General features: G+C 38.4%; 1 protein-coding gene across 2 annotated transcripts in view; it reads right to left on the bottom strand.

Moving 5' to 3' along the window:
* The window catches only part of LOC126170109 (zinc finger protein 236-like), a 224,136-nt gene that overhangs the window by 3,281 nt on the left and 200,170 nt on the right, over positions 1-20,685 (bottom strand). For both annotated transcript variants that reach the window (XM_049920698.1, XM_049920697.1), the window contains exon 25: positions 15,673-15,952. In XM_049920698.1, the coding sequence (XP_049776655.1) occupies positions 15,673-15,952 (280 nt within the window). The remainder of the gene's footprint in view (positions 1-15,672; positions 15,953-20,685) is intronic.

The raw sequence follows: 20,685 nt of genomic DNA, 5'->3' as shown, positions 1-20,685 counted from the left end.
GCCAATTCAGAAATTTAGATTTCTGTTCTGTTGATTAGTATCATGTAGTACTATAGTCTCTGTAAAGGACAGCTTCCACTTTTAAGTTGGACAGGTTTTATTTAAAAAAAAATTTTTTTTAACTTTCTTTACTGGAGTTGTTTCTTATTAATTTCTTTGTTACAATGCTTATTTCTTTTGTCTTTGCTGCAGTTATTTCTCATCACTTTCTTTGTTGCAGTTATTTCTTTTGACTTTCATTGTTACAGATATTTCTTACACTTTGTTGTAGTTTCTTGTCAGTTTCTTTGTTGTGGTTTTTCATAGCAGGTTTCTGCAGTGTAGTTGTTCAGTGCTTATTTGTTTACTGAAGACGCTTCTGAGAAATCTGAGACCATCCAGTGAGTTCTATGAAAAGGACTGTTTGAAATGTCTTCTGACTGGAGCCACAGGAGAGTGATGTGTGCTTGCTATTTGCATACCCATAAAAGAGTGATATACACTATGTGATCAAAAGTATCCGGACACCCCCAAAAACATACGTTTTTCATATTAGTCTGTTGACTGACAGAGACCACCGCCAGTAGAAGAGGGCCATAATGTGTAATAGGCAGACATCTATCCAGGCCATCACACACAAATTCCAAACTGCATGAGGATCCACTGCAAGTACTGTGACAGTTGGGCGGAAGGTGAGAAAACTCGTGGTCGAGTGCCTGCTCATAAGCACATCACGCCGAAAATGCCAAACGATGCCTCACTTGGTGTAAGGAGCGTAAAAATTGGACGATTGAACAGTGGAAAAATGTAGTGTGGAGTGACGAATCACAGTACACAATGTGGCGATCCGATGGCAGGGTGTGGGTATGGTGAATGCCCGGTGAACATCATCTACCAGCATGTGTAGTGCCAACAGTAAAATTCAGCGACGATGAAGGGGGCCTGCACCCCTTGTTGCTTTATGTGGCACTATCACAGAACAGGCCTAGATTGATGTTTTAAGCACCTTCTTGCTTCCCACTGTTGACGAGCACTTCGGGGATGGTGATTACATCTTTCAACATGATTGAGCAACTGTTCATAATTGACGGCCTGTGGCGGAGTAATTACACGACAATAACATCCCTGTAATGGACTGGCCTGCACAGAGTCCTGATCTAAATCCTATAAGCACCTTTGGAACCTTTTGGAATGCTGACTTCGTGCCAGGCCTCACCAACTGGCTTCGATACCTCTCCACAGTGCAGCATAATGCGAAGAACGAGCTGCCATTTCCCAAGAAACCTTACAGCACCATACTGAACTTACACCTGCAAGAGTGGAAGCTGGCATAAAGGCTAACACCATACTGAATTCCAGCATTACCAATGGAGGGCACCATGAATTTTTAAGCCATTGTCAGCCAGGTGTCTGGATACTTTTGATCACATAGTGTTTGTGATTATATATATAAAAACTAACAGACTTTGTTCAGGTTGAGAATAACTATTCTCATTTGAAAACTTTGTTTCAAAGTGAAGATGTTTCCAGTGATGACTTTTTGTGTTCTGAATGTTTTGACAGAATAACAATAATTGTATCTGAACAAGGTGAAGCCTGCCATGGTGCAGATGATGGAGATTTTGCATCAATAGAGGAAAAATTAAATACCCTGAATCAATCAACTACTGAGATAGTCCTGTTAAGAAACTGTGGTAAGTGACGTTGAGTCATAAGCTCTATGCATCACAAAAGTGCAGAGAAATTGCAAAAGCTATGGATGAATACACTACAGCAAAACTGACCACTCTCTTCAAAGTAGAAATTCAATCTTCAGAAGAAAATGAACCAAAGCACACTTGCACCTCTTGCCAGGAATTTTTCACAAATACAATTCAGCTGTTGAATATTGTGCATCCTACAGTCAAAAGGTGCAAGTTTTAACTATTATTCTAGAGACATTTTCAAAGAAAACAATTTTGAACCACATTCAATCAGTATCAAAGTACATAGCAGACAAATAAAGAAATGTGAGGTCTGTAAAAGGAGTCTTTGGAAGACCAGATCCCTATTATGGTCATCCTGTAGAAGCAGCTCATGTTCCAATAGTGTAGTCATTTTATATGGAAGATAAACGGGACTGTTCTTGCCAGAGTGCCAACAAAAAAGACACTATAACTGTAACAGTTGAAGGTCAAAAAGTTGTGGATTGAAGAGGCAGATGACTCGCAGTATTAAAGAAACTTTTGCAATTCATAAGAGCAACTATACAACTTCACATATTGGAAGATCAAAATTTTATGCACTATGACCTAAGTGGGTAGTTCCACACCCACCTGGAAATGTCTGTTTATGTGTGTACTGTGCGAATTTTGAACTTTGTGTGATAACTTTGAATAATTTACTGGAGCGTGTGACATATGACACCTTGGTTGCGCATGTGAAGTCATTAGTAGTATGTGATGTAAAGTGAGAGAATTGTTTGTTTTAAGAATGTGGTGACTACCCTGGGAAGGGAGGACAGTCTTTACAGACACTTGGCCTGGAAGTCGTAGCAGATAACTATGCAGAAATTACGTATGTGACATGGGAGGAAAATAAACTAATTAAGAAAACTGTTGCGTTTGACAGTTTCATTGATGAACTTGGTAAATAGTCAGTGAAAGCCGTAACACACCAGCATCTGAAGAAATTGCAACAACAACACATTACATAAGTGAAAGGGTGTGTACAGATTCAAGAACTATGTTTAGTGCTTCACTGTGATTTTGCTGAGAACTGGTCTGCAATTCTACCACAAGAAGTATAAGAGTATCATTGGAGTAATGACCAGGTTTCAATTTTTATGGAAGTGACATATTTTCAAAACAAGACCCCAAGTGTTGCAGTTAGAAGTGATGACACAGGATTTGACTCAGCACATGCTTTGCTAGCAATGCGCAAAATTCTTCAACTGCAAACAGGGGCAGAGAAGATAATTATTATTTCTGAGAGTGCTCCCTAGTCATTTTAAAAATCGTTACCAGCTGTTTGAACTGAGTAAGTCATTTCTGCCAACTGACTGGGTATACAGTGCTACTGGTCATGGGAAGGGGCCTAATGATGGTGTAGGAGGCCTGCTGAAGCACTATGCTACAAAACAATCTTTCCAGACCAAGTACAGCTGTGATTCAGAATGCTGAGGATTTTACGAGAGTCATGAAATCTTACACATCCACAGCCCTCAATCTTTTGTCTAAAGAGGAAATCAAATTCTGTGAGTAGAAAAAAGAAGAATGGTCCAAACAAACTACTCCTGTGAAAGGAATTCAGAAGAAACATTTTTGGACTCAAAGTGATGGACGAACTCCTATTGCACGCACTTTAAGGAGCAAGAAAGAAGAAATTTCTTTTGTTTGGCCAACACCTCAGAAACAGCACAATAATATTCAGATTCACAACCTGAGAAGGGGGATGTTTGTGGCGTGTGTGAATGACTGTGACAGGTGGTTGGCAAGGATTATAGACACCAGTTATGAGTTAAATGAAACTGTAGTGAACTTTATGCTACCACATTGACCAGCTGGCTGAAGGACAGCAATAATGCCATCAGGGCTAAATTCCTGTTCACAACGTTTTGAAGATTATAAGTTCTCCAGTTCCTATTGGTTCAACAGGAAAGCAACACTCTTTATCAAAGGAAGATACTGAAGCAGTGGAACATATTTTTAGTTAATTGACTGGCTAATTTCAGTACAAAACAGAATGCACAGAAGTTGTATAAATTGAAACCTTTAAGTCTTTGGACCTTTCACATACATTTTGGAACCACTTAAAATGCTTGAAAAAATGCGTCTCTTACTCATCTTTCAAAACTAAAATTTTGTTAAATAAAGCTAGGTTTTGATTTTTGTGAGCCTGTTATGGGATAATTTGGTAATAAAACAGGTTTTATGCATGGCAAAAATTTCAAGTTTTTATAAAACCTGTTCAACCTAAAAGTGGAAGCTCTCCTTTTCAGGGAATGCAGAACTATATGGTACTAATCAATAGAAAAAAATCAAAATTTTATGGATTGGAATTCTTGGAAGAAAAACAATTTCTAAATTATATAAAAAGAATTCAGAACGCTATGGTAAAAGAACTTCGACAGATAAATCCAAATGGAGGATTTCTTTGTTATCATAAAACAATTATCTTTCAAATAAAAAAAAACCAACAAAATATCTAGAACTGTCCCAGAGATAATGCATTTTAATTTTTTTTTCCAAAATTTGCATCTTCAAAATGGTATGTGCAGTGTCATCTTTGGAAGGCTGTATCTCTGAGCAGATTTTTTTTTTTTTTTTTTGAGAAAACAAAAAAATACTTGTTCCTTATTAGTCCTTCATTGTAACATATGCTAAATTCAGTAACATCTGAGACTATAAGATAAGATTTTTTCCTAGGTTGCCTGAATTGATATGGACTATGTCAATATGATTTATTGTTAAGGAGTGTTGTGAGAATTAGAAGTGCAGTTAATAGATGGCACAGTTTTGGTACAGAAACTTTCCCATAGAGGTGGCTGAATTAAATCAACTTATCCCCACAAGGCAGAGGAGATGAGCAAGTAATCCAAGTTGTGGCGATATCATGACAGGAATTGATATACTAAACAGGTTCCATTAAAATTAACTGAAGAACTGCGACAAATTCGCAAACAGATTTTGATATGAAAAAAAAAAAAAAAAAAAAAAAAAAAAAAAAAAAAAAAAAAAAAAAGTGAAATACTTCGAATGTTACTTCACATCTTTCCAACCAAATGATTTGTAGGGATAGCAGTGATGTTTCTTCCCAAGTCTTTAGGCAAACATTTACATTAGATTGCCTAATGTTTTGCTGGTACAATGTAAGACAGCATCACTGACTATACAAATGTGGATGGAACAATGTGGATGTGTGATGCGTTCTGCATAGAGAATAATTTGCTGCATCACGTTTGTTCTATGTGTTTGTCTCCACCAAACATCTTCTGTGCAGTACATCACTCTAGTGAAGTAAAATAGCCATTAACAGATGGAAGCTATGGCAGTGGAAGAAGGTTGTGCTGACACATAAAGAAATTTTTAGTATTTGTAATTTGAAGCTCAGCTCAAGTGGTAAAAAGAGCTTTTACACAATGGTAATATGCTTGCACAATTTACAGATATTCATTCCATGTGATGTTTTGTTAAATTTATGAATTTTGACAGCTTGTCTGAAGACCCTTTGGTGGTAGCTGCAAACTTCAGTCACTTACATCTACATCCACACATTGCAGGTCACTTTATAGGCTGCTCCAACAGTGTACATGGGGGGTGTGTGACCGTGGGTGCTTCTCAGCTCGCTGTCATCCAGGTACAGCTAGTTACTTGCCACACACAACTATTGCATGCATTCTCTGCATGTACAAGCCACATGGACACCCCTGCCAGCAAATGCTTGGCCGGTGCTGTACTGTTGCCAAGGTTACATCCTAGCTGCTTGACTGCCTGTGACATCCTAGCTGCTTGACTGCCTGTGTGTCAGGTGTATGCCCTATTCCCTTGGGTGCTCAGCTACCTGCACGTGGACACTCAAGCTGGACCAGGATGTTTCATGGCCTACGGATAACTTTCGTATCACTGTCACTTCACACCTCTCCTGTTTCACCAACAAATGGCGTATGAGAAGAACAACAGCTGGTAAACCTCTGCGTGAACTTTAATCTCTCTAATCTTACCTCCACGTCTTTTGTGGGGTGTGTGTGGAAGCAACCAATATATTGGTTGACTCTTCTGTATTTCAACAATAAAGCACACTGTAATGAGTAACACCTTTCTCTTATAGTTTCTGCCATTTGAAAAGGATGAGCACTTCCATGATGTCTGGCACTTATTAATTGAATCGATAATAATAATAATGTTGTGTGACTACGGCCTCCCGTTGGGTAGACCATTCGCTGGTGGAAGTCTTTCGATTTGACACCACTTCGGCGACTTGCACGTCGATGGAGATATGATGATGATGATGATGATGATGATGATGATTAGGACAACACAACACCCAGTCCCTGAGCGGAGAAAATTTCCGACCCGTCTGGGAATCGATCCGGGCTCTTAGGATTGACAGTCCGTCACGCTGACCATTCAGCTACCGGGGGCAGACATTGAATCGATAATAATGAAATGTGCTGCTTCTCTTTTCATTTGTTGTATTTACTCTATCAATCCTACCTCGACTGATGAGAAATAGTTTAGTATGGGTCAAATGGCTGTTCTGTGAGCTATCTCCTTCCTGGATGGTATACACTTTCCTGAGGATTCTTCCAATGAATCTCAGTCTGGCAGCACTTTAAATCACACCATACACTTACTCCCAGATATTTCATGAAGGTGTCTGCTACCAGCAATTGTTCTGCGACTATTTAATCAACAATACTGGGTCTTTCTGCCTCTTTATGTGTAATATGTTACATTTATTCATGCTTAGTGTCACCTGTAAATCCCTACACGAAGTGTAGATCCTCTGCAGGTCTTGTTGCGTATCATTACAATTTTCTAACATTGTGATTTCTTTATACACATTTCCATCATCATCATCATCATCATCATCATCATCATGTCAACAGCCTCAGTGTCACTGACATCCACTAGGCATTTCTACACATTGTGAACAGTGATTGCCTTTTGTATAAACTAAACAAAACACTTTTTTGTCTTGTTTCACAAACTTTATCACCACCATCATTATTATTACTATACAACCTTGGTTTTGGGTTTTAACCCCATTTTGTAGGACCCAATTTGGCTTATAACCCAAAGCATAGATCATACAATAATAATACACAAGAAGGGGTTCTGTTAAGTTAATACAATATACAATGTTTCACCAGAATATATTTGAATCAAAATCAGTCTTAACAGTCCCTTGGGATATGCACAAATTTTCTTTTCTGCTTGAAGTTGTCTTTCCATTACGAATAATATGCTCTGTCCCAATTAACTAAGAACTCTTCAATCTAGTCCCAAAGGTGGTCTGATATTGCATACTATGGTATTTTGTTAATTAGGTGACAGTGCAGAACTGTAGTGAATGCCTTCCAGAAATCAGCTAACACGGCATCAACTGCTTTTTGAGTCTCATGAATAGACAGTGAGTTAGGTTTCCTACAACTGTTGTTTGAAGAGTCCATGTTGATTCCTACAGAATGTATACCGCAGAGACAGGCTGAACAGTGAAGGGGGAGGCGTGTTTATAGCGGTAAGAAGTGCAATAGTATCGAAGGAAATTGACGGAGATCCGAAATGTGAAATGATTTGGGTGAAGGTCGCGGTTAAAGCAGGCTCAGACATGGTAATTGGATGTCTCTATAGGCCCCCTGGCTCAGCAGCTGTTGTGGCTGAGCACCTGAAGGATAATTTGGAAAATATTTCGAGTAGATTTCCCCACCATGTTATAGTTCTGGGTGGAGATTTTAATTTGCCGGATATAGACTGGGAGACTCAGACGTTCATAACGGGTGGCAGGGACAAAGAATCCAGTGAAATTTTTTTAAGTGCTTTATCTGAAAACTACCTTGAGCAGTTAAACAGAGAACCGACTCGTGGCGATAACATATTAGACCTTCTGGTGACAAACAGACCCGAACTATTTGAAAAAGTTAACGCAGAACAGGGAATCAGTGATCATAAAGCGGTTACGGCATCGATGATTTCAGCCGTAAATAGGAATATTAAAAAGGGTAGGAAGATTTTTCTGTTTAGAAAAAGTGACAAAAAGCAGATTTCAGAGTACCTGTTGGCTCAACACAAAAGTTTTGTCTCAAGTACTGATAGTGTTGAGGATCAGTGGACAAAGTTCAAAACCATCGTACAATATGCGTTAGATGAGTATGTGCCAAGCAAGATCGTAAGAGATGGAAAAGAGCCACCGTGGTTCAACAACCGAGTTAGAAAACTGCTGCGGAAGCAAAGGGAACTTCACAGCAAACATAAACATAGCTAAAGCCTTGCAGACAAACAAAAATTACACGAAGCGAAATGTAGTGTGAAGAGAGCTATGCGAGAGGCGTTCAATGAATTCGAAAGTAAAATTCTATGTACTGACTTGGCAGAAAATCCTAAGAAATTTTGGTCTTATGTCAAAGCGGTAGGTGGATCAAAACAAAATGTCCAGACACTCTGTGACCAAAATGGTACTGAAACAGAGGATGACAGACTAAAGGACGAAATACTAAATGTCTTTTTCCAAAGTTGTTTCACAGAGGAAGATTGCACTGTAGTTCCTTCTCTAGATTATCGCACAGATGACAAAATGGTAGATATCGAAATAGACGACAGAGGGATAGAGAAACAATTAAAATCGCTCAAAAGAGGAAAGGCCTCTGGACCTGATGGGATACCAGTTCAATTTTACACAGAGTACGCGAAGGAACTTGCCCCCCTTCTTGCAGCGGTGTACCGTAGGTCTCTAGAAGAGCGTAGCATTCCAAAGGATTGGAAAAGGGCACAGGTCATCCCCGTTTTCAAGAAGGGACGTCGAACAGATGTGCAGAACTATAGACCTATATCTCTAACGTCTATCAGTTGTAGAATTTTGGAACACGTATTGTGTTCGAGTATAATGACTTTTCTGGAGATTAGAAATCTACTCTGTAGGAATCAGCATGGGTTTCGAAAAAGACGGTCATGTGAAACCCAGCTCGCGCTATTCGTCCACGAGACTCAGAGGGCCATAGACACGGGTTCACAGGTAAATGCCGTGTTTCTTGACTTCCGCAAGGCGTTCGATACAGTTCCCCACAGTCGTTTATTGAACAAAGTAAGAGCATATGGACTATCAGACCAATTGTGTGATTGGATTGAGGAGTTCCTAGATAATAGGACGCAGCATGTTATTCTCAATGGAGAGAAGTCTTCCGAAGTAAGAGTGATTTCAGGTGTGCCGCAGGGGAGTGTCATAGGACCGTTGCTATTCACAATATACATAAATGACCTGGTGGATGACATCGGAAGTTCACTGAGGCTTTTTGCAGATGATGTGGTGTATCGAGAGGTTGTAACAATGGAAAATTGTACTGAAATGCAGGAGGATCTGCAGCGAATTGACGCATGGTGCAGGGAATGGCAACTGAATCTCAATGTAGACAAGTGTAATGTGCTGCGAATACACAGAAAGATAGATCCTTTATCATTTAGCTACAAAATAGCAGGTCAGCAACTGGAAGCAGTTAATACCATAAATTATCTGGGAGTACGCATTAGGAGTGATTTAAAATGGAATGATCATATAATGTTGATCGTCGGTAAAGCAGATGCCAGACTGAGATTCATTGGAAGAATCCTAAGGAAATGCAATCCGAAAACAAAGGAAGTAGGTTACAGTACGCTTGTTCGCCCACTGCTTGAATACTGCTCAGCAGTGTGGGATCCGTAACAGATAGGGTTGATACAAGACATAGAGAAGATCCAATGGAGAGCAGCGCGCTTTGTTACAGGATCATTTAGTAATCGCGAAAGCGTTACGGAGATGATAGATAAACTCCAGTGGAAGACTCTGCAGGAGAGACGCTCAGTAGCTCGGTACGGGCTTTTGTCAAAGTTTCGAGAACATACCTTCACCGAAGAGTCAAGCAGTATATTGCTCCCTCCTACGTATATCTCGCGAAGAGACCATGAGGATAAAATCAGAGAGATTAGAGCCCACACAGAGGCATACCGACAATCCTTCTTTCCACGAACAATACGAGACTGGAATAGAAGGGAGAACCGATAGAGGTACTGAAGGTACCCTCCGCCACACACCGTCAGGTGGCTTGCGGAGTATGGATGTAGATGTAGATGTAGATAGATGAGATACATGGTTTCCAGAAAGGTTATAAGATGTGGGTGTAAAACAGGTACTTTAGCTTCAAAACAGACTTACATTAGCAACATAAGCCAATAGTTGGGTGCATCTCTTTAGTGACCCTTCTTGAAAATGGAAATCACCTGCACATTTTCAGTATCACTTTGAATGGTTAGTTCTTCCAGCAACCTATGATACATTGCTGCTAAAAGTTGAGAAACTTCTTTCACATACTCTTGTGTAGAATTATGTATGTATCTCATCAGATCGGATCCTTTCATCTGTCTTTTGCTGAGAGATTTTTCATTATGAATTTCTGTTCTACAGTTATTTGTTTCATCATCTGCCATTTTTGTATTCATTGAGACTGCTGAAAGAAGAAACTGCACTTGCTACAATATCAGAGAAGCAATTCCAGGAAAATTGCCTTAAGTATTTCGGCCTTGTCTGTCATCATTTGTTTCAGTACCAGTATGGTCATAGAGTGACTTGACAGATAGCTTTTATGTATTTATTGATATAATGGAAGATCAAAACTTCTTTGGGTGTCCTGTCAAAGCACCTGATAGCAAAGTTACTTCTAAATTTGTTGAATGGTTCACTGATGGCTCTTTTTCATGTAAGTTTTGTTTCATTTTTTGTTATCTACAAGGCTTTTGCAAGCTTTAAATATTTGGGGAAACACTCTGCTTTCAAAGTTGCTTTATAACATGGTGATGAATCACAGTGGGTCTTTCCCACCCCTCAAAACTTTGCTTGGCACATATCTGTTGAAGGCATATTGTAGAACACTAACTTTGTCACTTGTACTTGACATTTTTAGTCTCTGAGAGGAGTGACAGTGACTGCTCAGCTAATCTTACACCATTCCTCATTGCAGTTATTAAGTAGAAAATCTTCCTACCTTCCTTTACATTCCAAATGACAGTCATAGTAATGATATAATTTATGTTATTAATAGATACTAGATCATCGGCTATTACTAACTTACATTCTGTCTTCAGTCAAAGTATCTTTATTTTCTAATTACAGTCCAATGTGTCACAGAGCTACAACTCCATTTTCAACGTGTGGGTGGATGTAATGGGCACTAGTTTTTCACATAGCAGTAATAGAAGAACACAATCATTAGATGGAACAAGAAAACTATCTCAGGTGGGTTAACGAGAGAAAAATGCTAAAGAAATGAGAGAAATAAAGTACTGCAACAATTATCTGAGTTTGACCACATAACATTCGTCTTCCGCATTAATGAAAGTGTTCTATATTTGCACTTACATTTTAAACAATTTAACATGTTTATGACAGTAGTACACAACTCAAATGATGTGTACTTACCTTATGTTACAGTCATGTGATGGGTATTGAAATTACTATTATTTTTATTTATATAGAGTGACAAAATAAAATAAGAAATTAAAAATTACTTAATTGACAGTTAATAACTTGGGTTTACACTCTTACATATTCAATTGTTATCTGTCACTCCCTTAATGGATTTTTAATTTCTGATTTTATTTCATCAATCTATGCAAATGAAAACAATATGAAATTTGATACTGCATCAAAGATTAAATAAGCATCATTTGAGTCACATAGTACTGTCAAACATGTTAAACCATTCAAAATGTAAGTGCAAATGTGGAAGATTTTCACCAATGCAGAAGATGAATGTTACATGGGCAAATGCAAGTAATATATACAGCACTTTGTGTCATTACTCTAGCATTTTTCTCTCATTAATTCCTCTTGAGACACTTTCCTTATTACATCTAACAATTGCATTGACTTGTTATTGTTAAGTGAAAACCTAAATAAGAAGTAATGACCATTATGTCTATACAGTCATTGAAAATGGAGTTGTGTAGCTCCAAAATATGATGGACAGTAATCAGAAAATAAAAATATTGTGCCTGAAAATGGAATATTATTAACCAAACAGTCCACTGTTGTATTTCTCATCCATAGTGTCCAACAGGTACATTTAGGCAATCAGACATGTCGCCATTGTCAAGTCTGCTGATGAACTGAGCACTTGAGGGTGCACACTAACTTATATCCCCTCCCACCGCAAACCTTTCCCTCCACAGTCCACAACCAAGGGAGCGCATCGGCGGTTGCAGAGGTGCTTGCATCGGCGTCTGTGGTAATGTCAATGTAGTTATTAATACACCTCTAACCTAATTGTGTAACTGTCTTACTCCCTGTTCTACATCAACGAAGTTGAGGAGTTCAGGCCAGTATGTAAGCATGAGATTCAAGGCGTTACCCTTACAAATCTGTTCGCCAACTAACTTCTCAAGGTAATTTTTGGATATGGTATTTAGAACAATATTGCTTGCTGCTGCAGGAAGTGGTATCTTCCCACAGCTCGTTCTTTAAAATATTTTATTTATTAGAATTGAAAAATTCACTATTGTGACTTGGAAAAAGAGAGCATTACATATGGATGCACGAGAATGTATGCAACACAGAGTTGCAGAAGTAACAGCTCACTAGCTTCAGCAAGAAACTGATCTCTTATTAAAAATGCACTGTTACAAAATTAACCAAATGGAATTAAGAAAACTCTGTTCCTCCAAAGGGGATAGTTTTGTAATCGCTGCACGGAGTGGCCGCGCTGTTTGAGGCACCATGTCTGGGACTACTCCCACCGGAGGTTCGGAGTCCTCCCTTGGGCATGGGTGTATGTGTTGTTCTTAGCACAAGTTAGTTTAAGTAGCGTGTAAGACTAGGGACCGATGACCTCAGCAGTTTGGTCCCTTAAGAATTCACACACATTTGAACATTTTGTAATCATGCCAAAGACTACGTCACCATTATCAGCAACACAAAAGCATCCATCAATCATCTGCCTTACAAGGCAGTATTTTGCACAAAGCCAAACCACCAATTACATATTGGTCTGCTGTGCCTACTGATATACAAAACACTAGAATGAGCTGATACACACTGTGTGACAATAGTTACATACTTGTTAAATAAATGTTTTCTGCCTACTGAAACAAAGAGGCAGATCTAATAACAACTTTATGCTTTAACGTAATCCCATTATTCACATGAAGTCTGTTATGTCTAGCGGTTGCCACATTCTTCAAGTAGCAATTCAAGAAGAAGGCACTGGATTCAGTGCCTTGCAGAACTACAATGTCATGTAGGTATGTTGGCAATAAATTCATTGTACAGAAATATGATGAAGAACAAACACTTCACCTCGAAGTGACTCCTATGTAGGCTTAACAATGAAGACTAATATTCAGTATCCTTTAACTCCACCGGCCTTAAGATGTCGGCACACAGACCGTGCATCTGAATGTTGAGCATGCCGACTTTCTGCGTGGAATAGCATGTTTGGGAGTCTTTCCAAATGTGCAGAGCAATATCTAGCATGTCAAATATTCTGAGCGTGCGTCTGAGCTACCAATCAGATAGCACAATGCCACCTACGTCACATGCACGCCATCTCCCTTCAGCACAGAGTTGTGAGGGGGCATTCAGTTCAAGCCTACGTATATATACCATTTCCGAGTACCAGAAAATTGAGAATCACTCGAAAACCCATAGATAACTGTGTGATTCGTTGCAATAAAATAATGAGAAACATCATATTCATGGCAAACGAATGATTGTAACTTGCGTATTATGAGAGTATGCCACTTGAAGGCAGTGACAAATTGAGGATCCACCAAAAACACATTGTTCTTGGTACAATTTGTTATAATTAAATTTTAATTAGTAACATAGCTACAATTAAAGCTTTTAGCAAGTGGTAACATGTTACAATTGGCCATAAATGAATTGTTGTCTCTTAAGCATGGTGAATAGCATTAATGATTCAGTCTCATCAAGCCTAAATATTTTTTTCCTAACATTCGCCTTTTTAATAGGTTCTGATGCTTTGTTATTAGTTCAATGTAAGTATATACTACAATATTTGATGTTATGTAAATATAAGTTTACTTTTTTATGAGGAGAGAGTTTGTTTGATTGGCTTAATCTACAGAACAGCTTGCGCTACTTATATAAAGATATTTTGTTCCTTTTTCTTTTAAGTTTCGCAATTCACATGTCGTAAAAATTCTGCTACTGGGTAGGAACAGTGATCGAGTACGAATGACCTTAGGGTTTTACAAAAATGTGAGAAAGATAAAACAATATTTATCTTATCTATTGCAAAATTGGTTGCACTATTTATAATGGAACTTTTATAAGCCTGTGTCCTTACTGATTGGATATGGTACTTTCCTTTTTGTCTTAAAACATGTACATCAATATTGTAGTTTGTATTTGTGCGTATTATGTATAGAACAATGTGACTAGGATATGGACAATGGAGGAAATGCGCATTTTAATAGATCTAATGTGGGAATTTTATGTGCGCCTGTTGAGTAAACAGTGTGATTTACGAACTAGAAACATTCCACAACTGCCGCTGGAGGGTGTTGCGATTGCGTATACCATGTTGGGACCCACATACCGTGTGCACAAGTCGCAATGTTCCTGAGTTTTCAGCAGCACGTTGAACTGTACAAGCTCAATGTTGACATTCGACAGCACGGTCCATGTGCCGACGGCTTTATGTTCAAGGAACTGAGGCTGACTGGGCAGCACTTGTTGAAGTCTTCAAATAATTTCTCTCATTCAGGTTGATGAACAACCTTAAAGCTTTGGTAAATGAAAATGTGCAGCTGATTATCTTGAATGAGACTTGCAACAACTTTGATATGTATGAAATAAGCTTTATCAAGCAAATCATCTACTTCATATTTCTGTGAACAATACCTGCCAGTTTTTATTTCTGTACAACCTAAAAACATCTTCAAATTGATAAATGCTGCAAGTACTTGAGGTTAACTTTGAACATACAGAAACCATTTAGGGTATCGGGTTTGTTCAAGAAACGACACACATGTAGGAAATCTGCGTTGAATGATCTGATGCCCTATCAACACTGAATGACAAAAGCTCAGAGAGGGCTGGGAAAAAAAGAACAAAGGAAAAAAAATTGCCACGAGACAATGATCATTACATGGTAGTAACCCTGTCAAACCCTTCTATAGCAACAAAGTTATGGCTAAATTGATATTTAGTACAGGAATTTATTTAAAAAACCTTGAAATTCATAATTAAACCACAAATAGTCCAGGATAGAGAAACAATAATATTATGAGAAAGATAGATTGCTACTCACCACACAGACGAGGCACTGAGTTGCACACAGGCATGATCAAAATACTACTAGACATTTAAGCTTTTGGCCGAAAGGCCTTCTTTGGAAATAGAAAGCACACACACTTTAACACAACCACAAGTCACACAAACGTGGCTGATGACTATGGCGCTATAGCCTTGTACGTATCTATCCTTTTCATAATATTGTTGAAATTTATGATTATGTATAAAACTAATTAGGAAAATTTAAAAATTAATGGTGTACACAAAAAAAAAACTTTGGTACCACAAAGTGTAACTTACATGTCAACAAAAAAAGAAGTCATCTGTGCTGTAGTAAAGGTCCAGTAACCTAAGTAACATCTAATAGTCAGACCATTGGTACTATCTACATTTCGGAGACCCACGGCAGAATGAAAAGGAAGGCTGGGGGTGGGGAAGATACATGTGTATATATAAGGGCTCTAAAATTAGTTCTTGGAAATGATAGCACACTAACTGGAAATGCTCTTTCAGGAGATATGAAGAAAAGAAATCTCAACACCACATTTTACACATGGCAAGATGACAGGTGTTTGAAAGGAAGAAAGAAACTGAGTAAAATTCTTCGGATTGGAAATATTTTCTTGTAACAAGCTTGAAAATCGAAACTCCATATTATATTAATCTAATAATGCACAAGGAAGGAACAAATGGTGTAACTATATAGATTACCTGTATGAAGACGCATATGTACTTTCAAACTTCCTTTTGTTGAAAAGAAGAAGCCACATACATGACATGAAAATGTTTTCTGCCCTCCATGGGTCTTTAGATGGCTGTCTAATGTTGACTTCACTGTAAAACACTTATTGCAGAAACTACATTGATATGGGCGTTCACCAGTGTGGATACGGACATGGCGTACCAAGTCGGAAGGCTTCTTAAAACTCTTTGGACAATATTTGCATTTATTAGCATATAGAGGCTCCATCTTGTACCGCTGGTGAGGATCCTGAAACAAAAGTATATGTGTAATTATACCAACAAAATTAGTACAGTGAGGCAGTGACCCTTTAAGGTAAATAACTTTCACTAAAAGTTACCTATGTTAGACGGTACCTTCAAGTACTGAATTAATAATATAGCACAGATTGGGTTCACTATTGACATTGCACCAATGCCTAGAACAATATGTAAATGAGACTTTCCCCCGATCATGTAAGGTATAATCTGACAAAAACTACTTTAGGATTGACAGTGAAGGCGGAAGTGATTGTGACTGTTGTGCCCTGTGACTGTGTGTGTGTGTGTGTGTGTGTGTGTGTGTGTGTGTGTGTGTGTGTTTTTTTTTTTTTTTTTTTCCCTGTAGGGTGGTACCCAATGATGTCAGTGGAAAGTTCGTCTAAAGTTACTAGTGGAAAATTTTAATGTCATTCTGAGGGAATTGCCTTACAAGGCCAGTCGAGAGAAATGGTTAATGGTTTGCATGTTACCAGAGAAATGGTTAATGGTTTGCATGTTACGAACCTCCTTTGAGAATACAAAACTTAATGGTGGTCCACTGCTCTCCATTACCAAAGTAATCGACAGAACTGCTGCAGCTTCGAATGTAAACAAAAACACTGTTGTAGAGATAGAGACGGAAATGTCGGACAAAGAAAAGGAAGCTGAAGAACTGTCAGACTTAACACAGCTAGAAAAAACTATCATATGGATAAGTGGATTCCCAACATCAGTTTGTTTGCAGAGGACAGAATTCGTCGTCATGTTTATGATTACTATCGCAGTAAAGAAACATCTGGCACTCAGGAGGCTGTTGGTCACATTTAAAGACTAAGAACTTTTTCACGAAAGTCAACACATCCTTGTCTGAAGTTTAACACAACCTGGGCTTTTAACATGGACATTTCTGTAGCCGTAAGCTGTCGATGGAGGAGGAGGATATAATTGCATGGCACTGCCAATTTTTAAGAGACATCATAGCATAAATATCTATTAAGTCATGTGTCTTGACAAAACACGGGTCAATTCTGGTCACATTGTCAAGCATGGCTGGACAGAGGACTCAGCTAAACGAAAAATGGCAATGCCGTCTGGCAAGGGGGGCAGACTACTTCTTCTTCTTCTTCTTCTTCTTCTTCTTCTTCTTCTTCTTCTTCTTCTTCACAAAGGCACTTAGCAAGATTTCCCCCAAATTGCCTTCTGCTTTCTAAATCAAGGAAAACAGGAAATTATCATGAAGAAACGAAGCACGTGACATTTACAAAGTGGTTCGAAGATTCACTAATGCCAAATCATGAAAAATTGTCATCAATTGTTCTAGATAATGCTCTTTACCATTCATTTGTCATTGTCAAGGCACCTACCACAGCAAATGCAATAGTTCTGGTTTCGAACATATGAAAACATGATGTATTAAGATTTCATTCACATACTGTATTCAACTTACTTCAATAACAAAAAAGTTTACCGCGTATTGAAAATTCAGTAAAAACATGAAAAAAATCATTTTTGTAAACTGTCTGTATATTTTCTTAATTATTAACATATTAAGGTAAAACTAAAATCAAAATGTAGTGAACTCTTCCAAAACACATTTCTGCAATTTTCATACCCATAAAATGAATAGTTTGCCTGTTTGAGCAATCTGAATGAAAGATAAGATTATGCACGTGTTCTATGCAGGACATGGCAACTCTGTTCTGCTGCCTCCACATGCTCCTGCTGAAGAGTCAATCCTAAAGTAATTTTGGACACACTATACTTCTGTTATTCAACCTTACAAATCTTTATACACTGTTTTCAGCTGACAACTTCAGCCACATTGCTCAGGAGATATGATGTTAAAAAAGAGTCACTTATGATTGCTTTTTTCTAACATATGGCCTCACATTTAAGCACTGCAATCAGAGCCTAGGAACTGTTCACTACTGACCAATTGCTGTCACTCTTTGCCAACAGTGCTACTGTACTGCAGTGTGGAGGGGCATGCGACAAGCACAACCAGTGTTGTAAAACTACTGTAGGCTACCATAGACTATCACAAGTAAGTGTAGACTACAGTAGTTTTCCAAGTAGCCTTGGTCAGTCAAATCCGTAACCAAATTACCTGTATGTTCGGTGTGATGTGTGCCTAGTGGGTGTTAACTCAAAATCACTTCATTTGTGTATGCTACAGTGTAATCTACAGAACATTTTTGTTCTGCACAGTTATCTTCCTATCTGTCACTTAAAAGTATACAGTATTTGTAGCAAAATTGAAATTATCAGTGTTTACTTCAGGTTTTATTAGAAAATTGTTGATTGTAATGTGAAACAGAGGGACTTTGTAGTAAAAGTAATAACAAGAGACATATGTATCATATAGCACTAAAAAAAACAATCCCCCCCCCCCCCCCCAAAAAAAAGGCCGCAAAATAAAGACATGCCAAACATCACTTCAATACTTCATTGAGCTTATATAAAAAATGTTTGTGTTATTCATAAACAACTTTTGAAACTATCAAAACAACAGGAAACTCTTGCCTATCATCATGACGACGAACTTCAGTTAAGTACAAAAAATGGCTCTGAGCACTATGAGACTTAACATCTGTGGTCATCAGTCCCCTAGAACTTAGACCTACTTAAACCTAACTAAACTAAGGACATCACACACATCCATGCCCGAGGCAGGATTCAAACCTGCGACCGTAGCGGTCACGCGGTTCCAGACTGAAGCGCTTAGAACCGCACGGCCACACCGGCTGGCAGTTAAGTACAAAATAACAACAATAATTATATAGATTTTTTTTGTGTTTGTGCATATTACGCCTAGACAGAGTTCAGTGGAACAAGCTGATGGATATTTTGAAGAGGAGAGGAGTAGATTGGACAAAGAGACGACTGATACAGAATCTATATTTACACCGGAAAGTAAGGATAAGTATAGGAAATGAAATGTCAGAAGAAAGCAGCATTGGACGAGATGTTAGACAAGGTTGTTGCCTTTCCCCGCCGCTGTTTAATGTATATCTTGAAGAGATTATTATGAAAGGCTTAGATGGGAAAAGAGGAATATGTATTGGTGGAAAGAGAATAGAATGTATAACATTTGCTGAAGACATGGTACTAGTGGCAGAAAGTGAGCGGACAGTGAATAACATGCTGTAAGATCTGAATGAAGCTTGTGTGGAATATGGGATGCAAATAAACACAGCAAAAACAATGAGTATGGTTATCAGTACAAGAAGCAGACGGTCCAATATTAAAATAGGACAATCTACCATTAGCCAAGTAAGTGCATTTAAATATCTTGGAAGCACAATAACTGAAGACTTGAGATGTCACCAGGAGGTGAAAACTTGAATTGCCATAGCGAAGGAGGCATTCAACAGAAAGAGGAGACTCTTATGTGGCAAATTAGATAAAGGACTAAGGAAAAGGCTTGGCAAATGTTTTGTCTGGAGTGCAGCACTATATGGGGCCACAAACCGTCAGGTGGCTTGCGGAGTATGGATGTAGATATAAAAACATGGATGCTGAGACAGGAGGATGAAAAAAGGTTAGAAGCATTTGAGATGTGGATGTGGAGGAGAATGCAGAGAATAAGCTGGATGGAAAGAGTGAGTAATGAAAGAATATTGGAAAGGGTTGGTGAGAGAAGATGTCTGCTGAAGGTTGTAAGAGAAAGGAAAAAGAACTGGTTGGGACAATCATTGAGAACGGACTGCTTGCTAGCAGATGCTTTGGAAGGATTGGTTTGTGGGAGAAGATTGAGAGGAAGGAGGAGATACAAGATGATAGACGACATAAAGGGAAGAGGAAATTATGCAGACCTGAAGAGGATGGCAGAAGACCGGACAGCCTGGACAACTACCATGTGAAAACCTGCCTTTTGGCAGAACACTGATGATGATGATGATGATGATGATGCGCATATTAATTACACTTGGATCAAAAGTAATTGCTTTGGTGACATAAAAGTGCAGAAGTTGTGCTATCAACTAATTTTTACTAATTATAAAATGTACTTTGTATTTTGTAAGGGTATAAAATACACAGTGGACTAAAACTGAACGATATGTGATTATAATTATGTGCAAAACAAACAAAAAACAAAGAGAAGTCACCTTCTTCCAGTTTCTCTCTCACACATTCATTTATGCTTTTCCCTACCAATGCTACTAATACTAACAGTAATCCTACCATTTACTATGCCATTTACAAACTGTACCAAAATACCGAACAGTAGAGTTGGCAGAGCGCAACTTCATGAACTACGTTCACCCAGACATTAATGTCAGATTGCAAACACCCCTTCAAGTAACTGCTGTGTTGTTCTCTGAGGTCTCGATCACACCATCTCAGCAAAGATTTACAAAGGGAAATTTTTGGTAGTATCAGCAATATAATCTGGATCCTCTAAGTCAGTCATCCTCAAAGTGGGGTGTGTGCCCAAATCTTACACGTGACACAGAGTAATAGAGGGGGTGGTGCCAGCTTTCAGTGAAATGTTTATACAGTGGAACCTCACTCAACAAGCAACTCCCAAAAAGCACAATTTGCAAAATGATCAAAACAAATTGTAAACAAGTGACTCACTTAATAAGCAATGTTTCACATAATGAGTGACAACGATTTAGTGTGACGTCACCAGCCCTTCATACATGATGGGGAAAATGTTAAACAACATGAACACCTTTCATTGTTGGCAGTGGCATACGAACAATGTCTTTAGTATGTACTGCAGTCTGGGTTCAGCGT

The sequence above is a fragment of the Schistocerca cancellata genome, chromosome 1, assembly GCF_023864275.1.
Source record: "Schistocerca cancellata isolate TAMUIC-IGC-003103 chromosome 1, iqSchCanc2.1, whole genome shotgun sequence".
NCBI classification, from domain to species: domain Eukaryota; kingdom Metazoa; phylum Arthropoda; class Insecta; order Orthoptera; family Acrididae; genus Schistocerca; species Schistocerca cancellata.
This window is presented reverse-complemented; position numbering and strand designations above follow the sequence as displayed.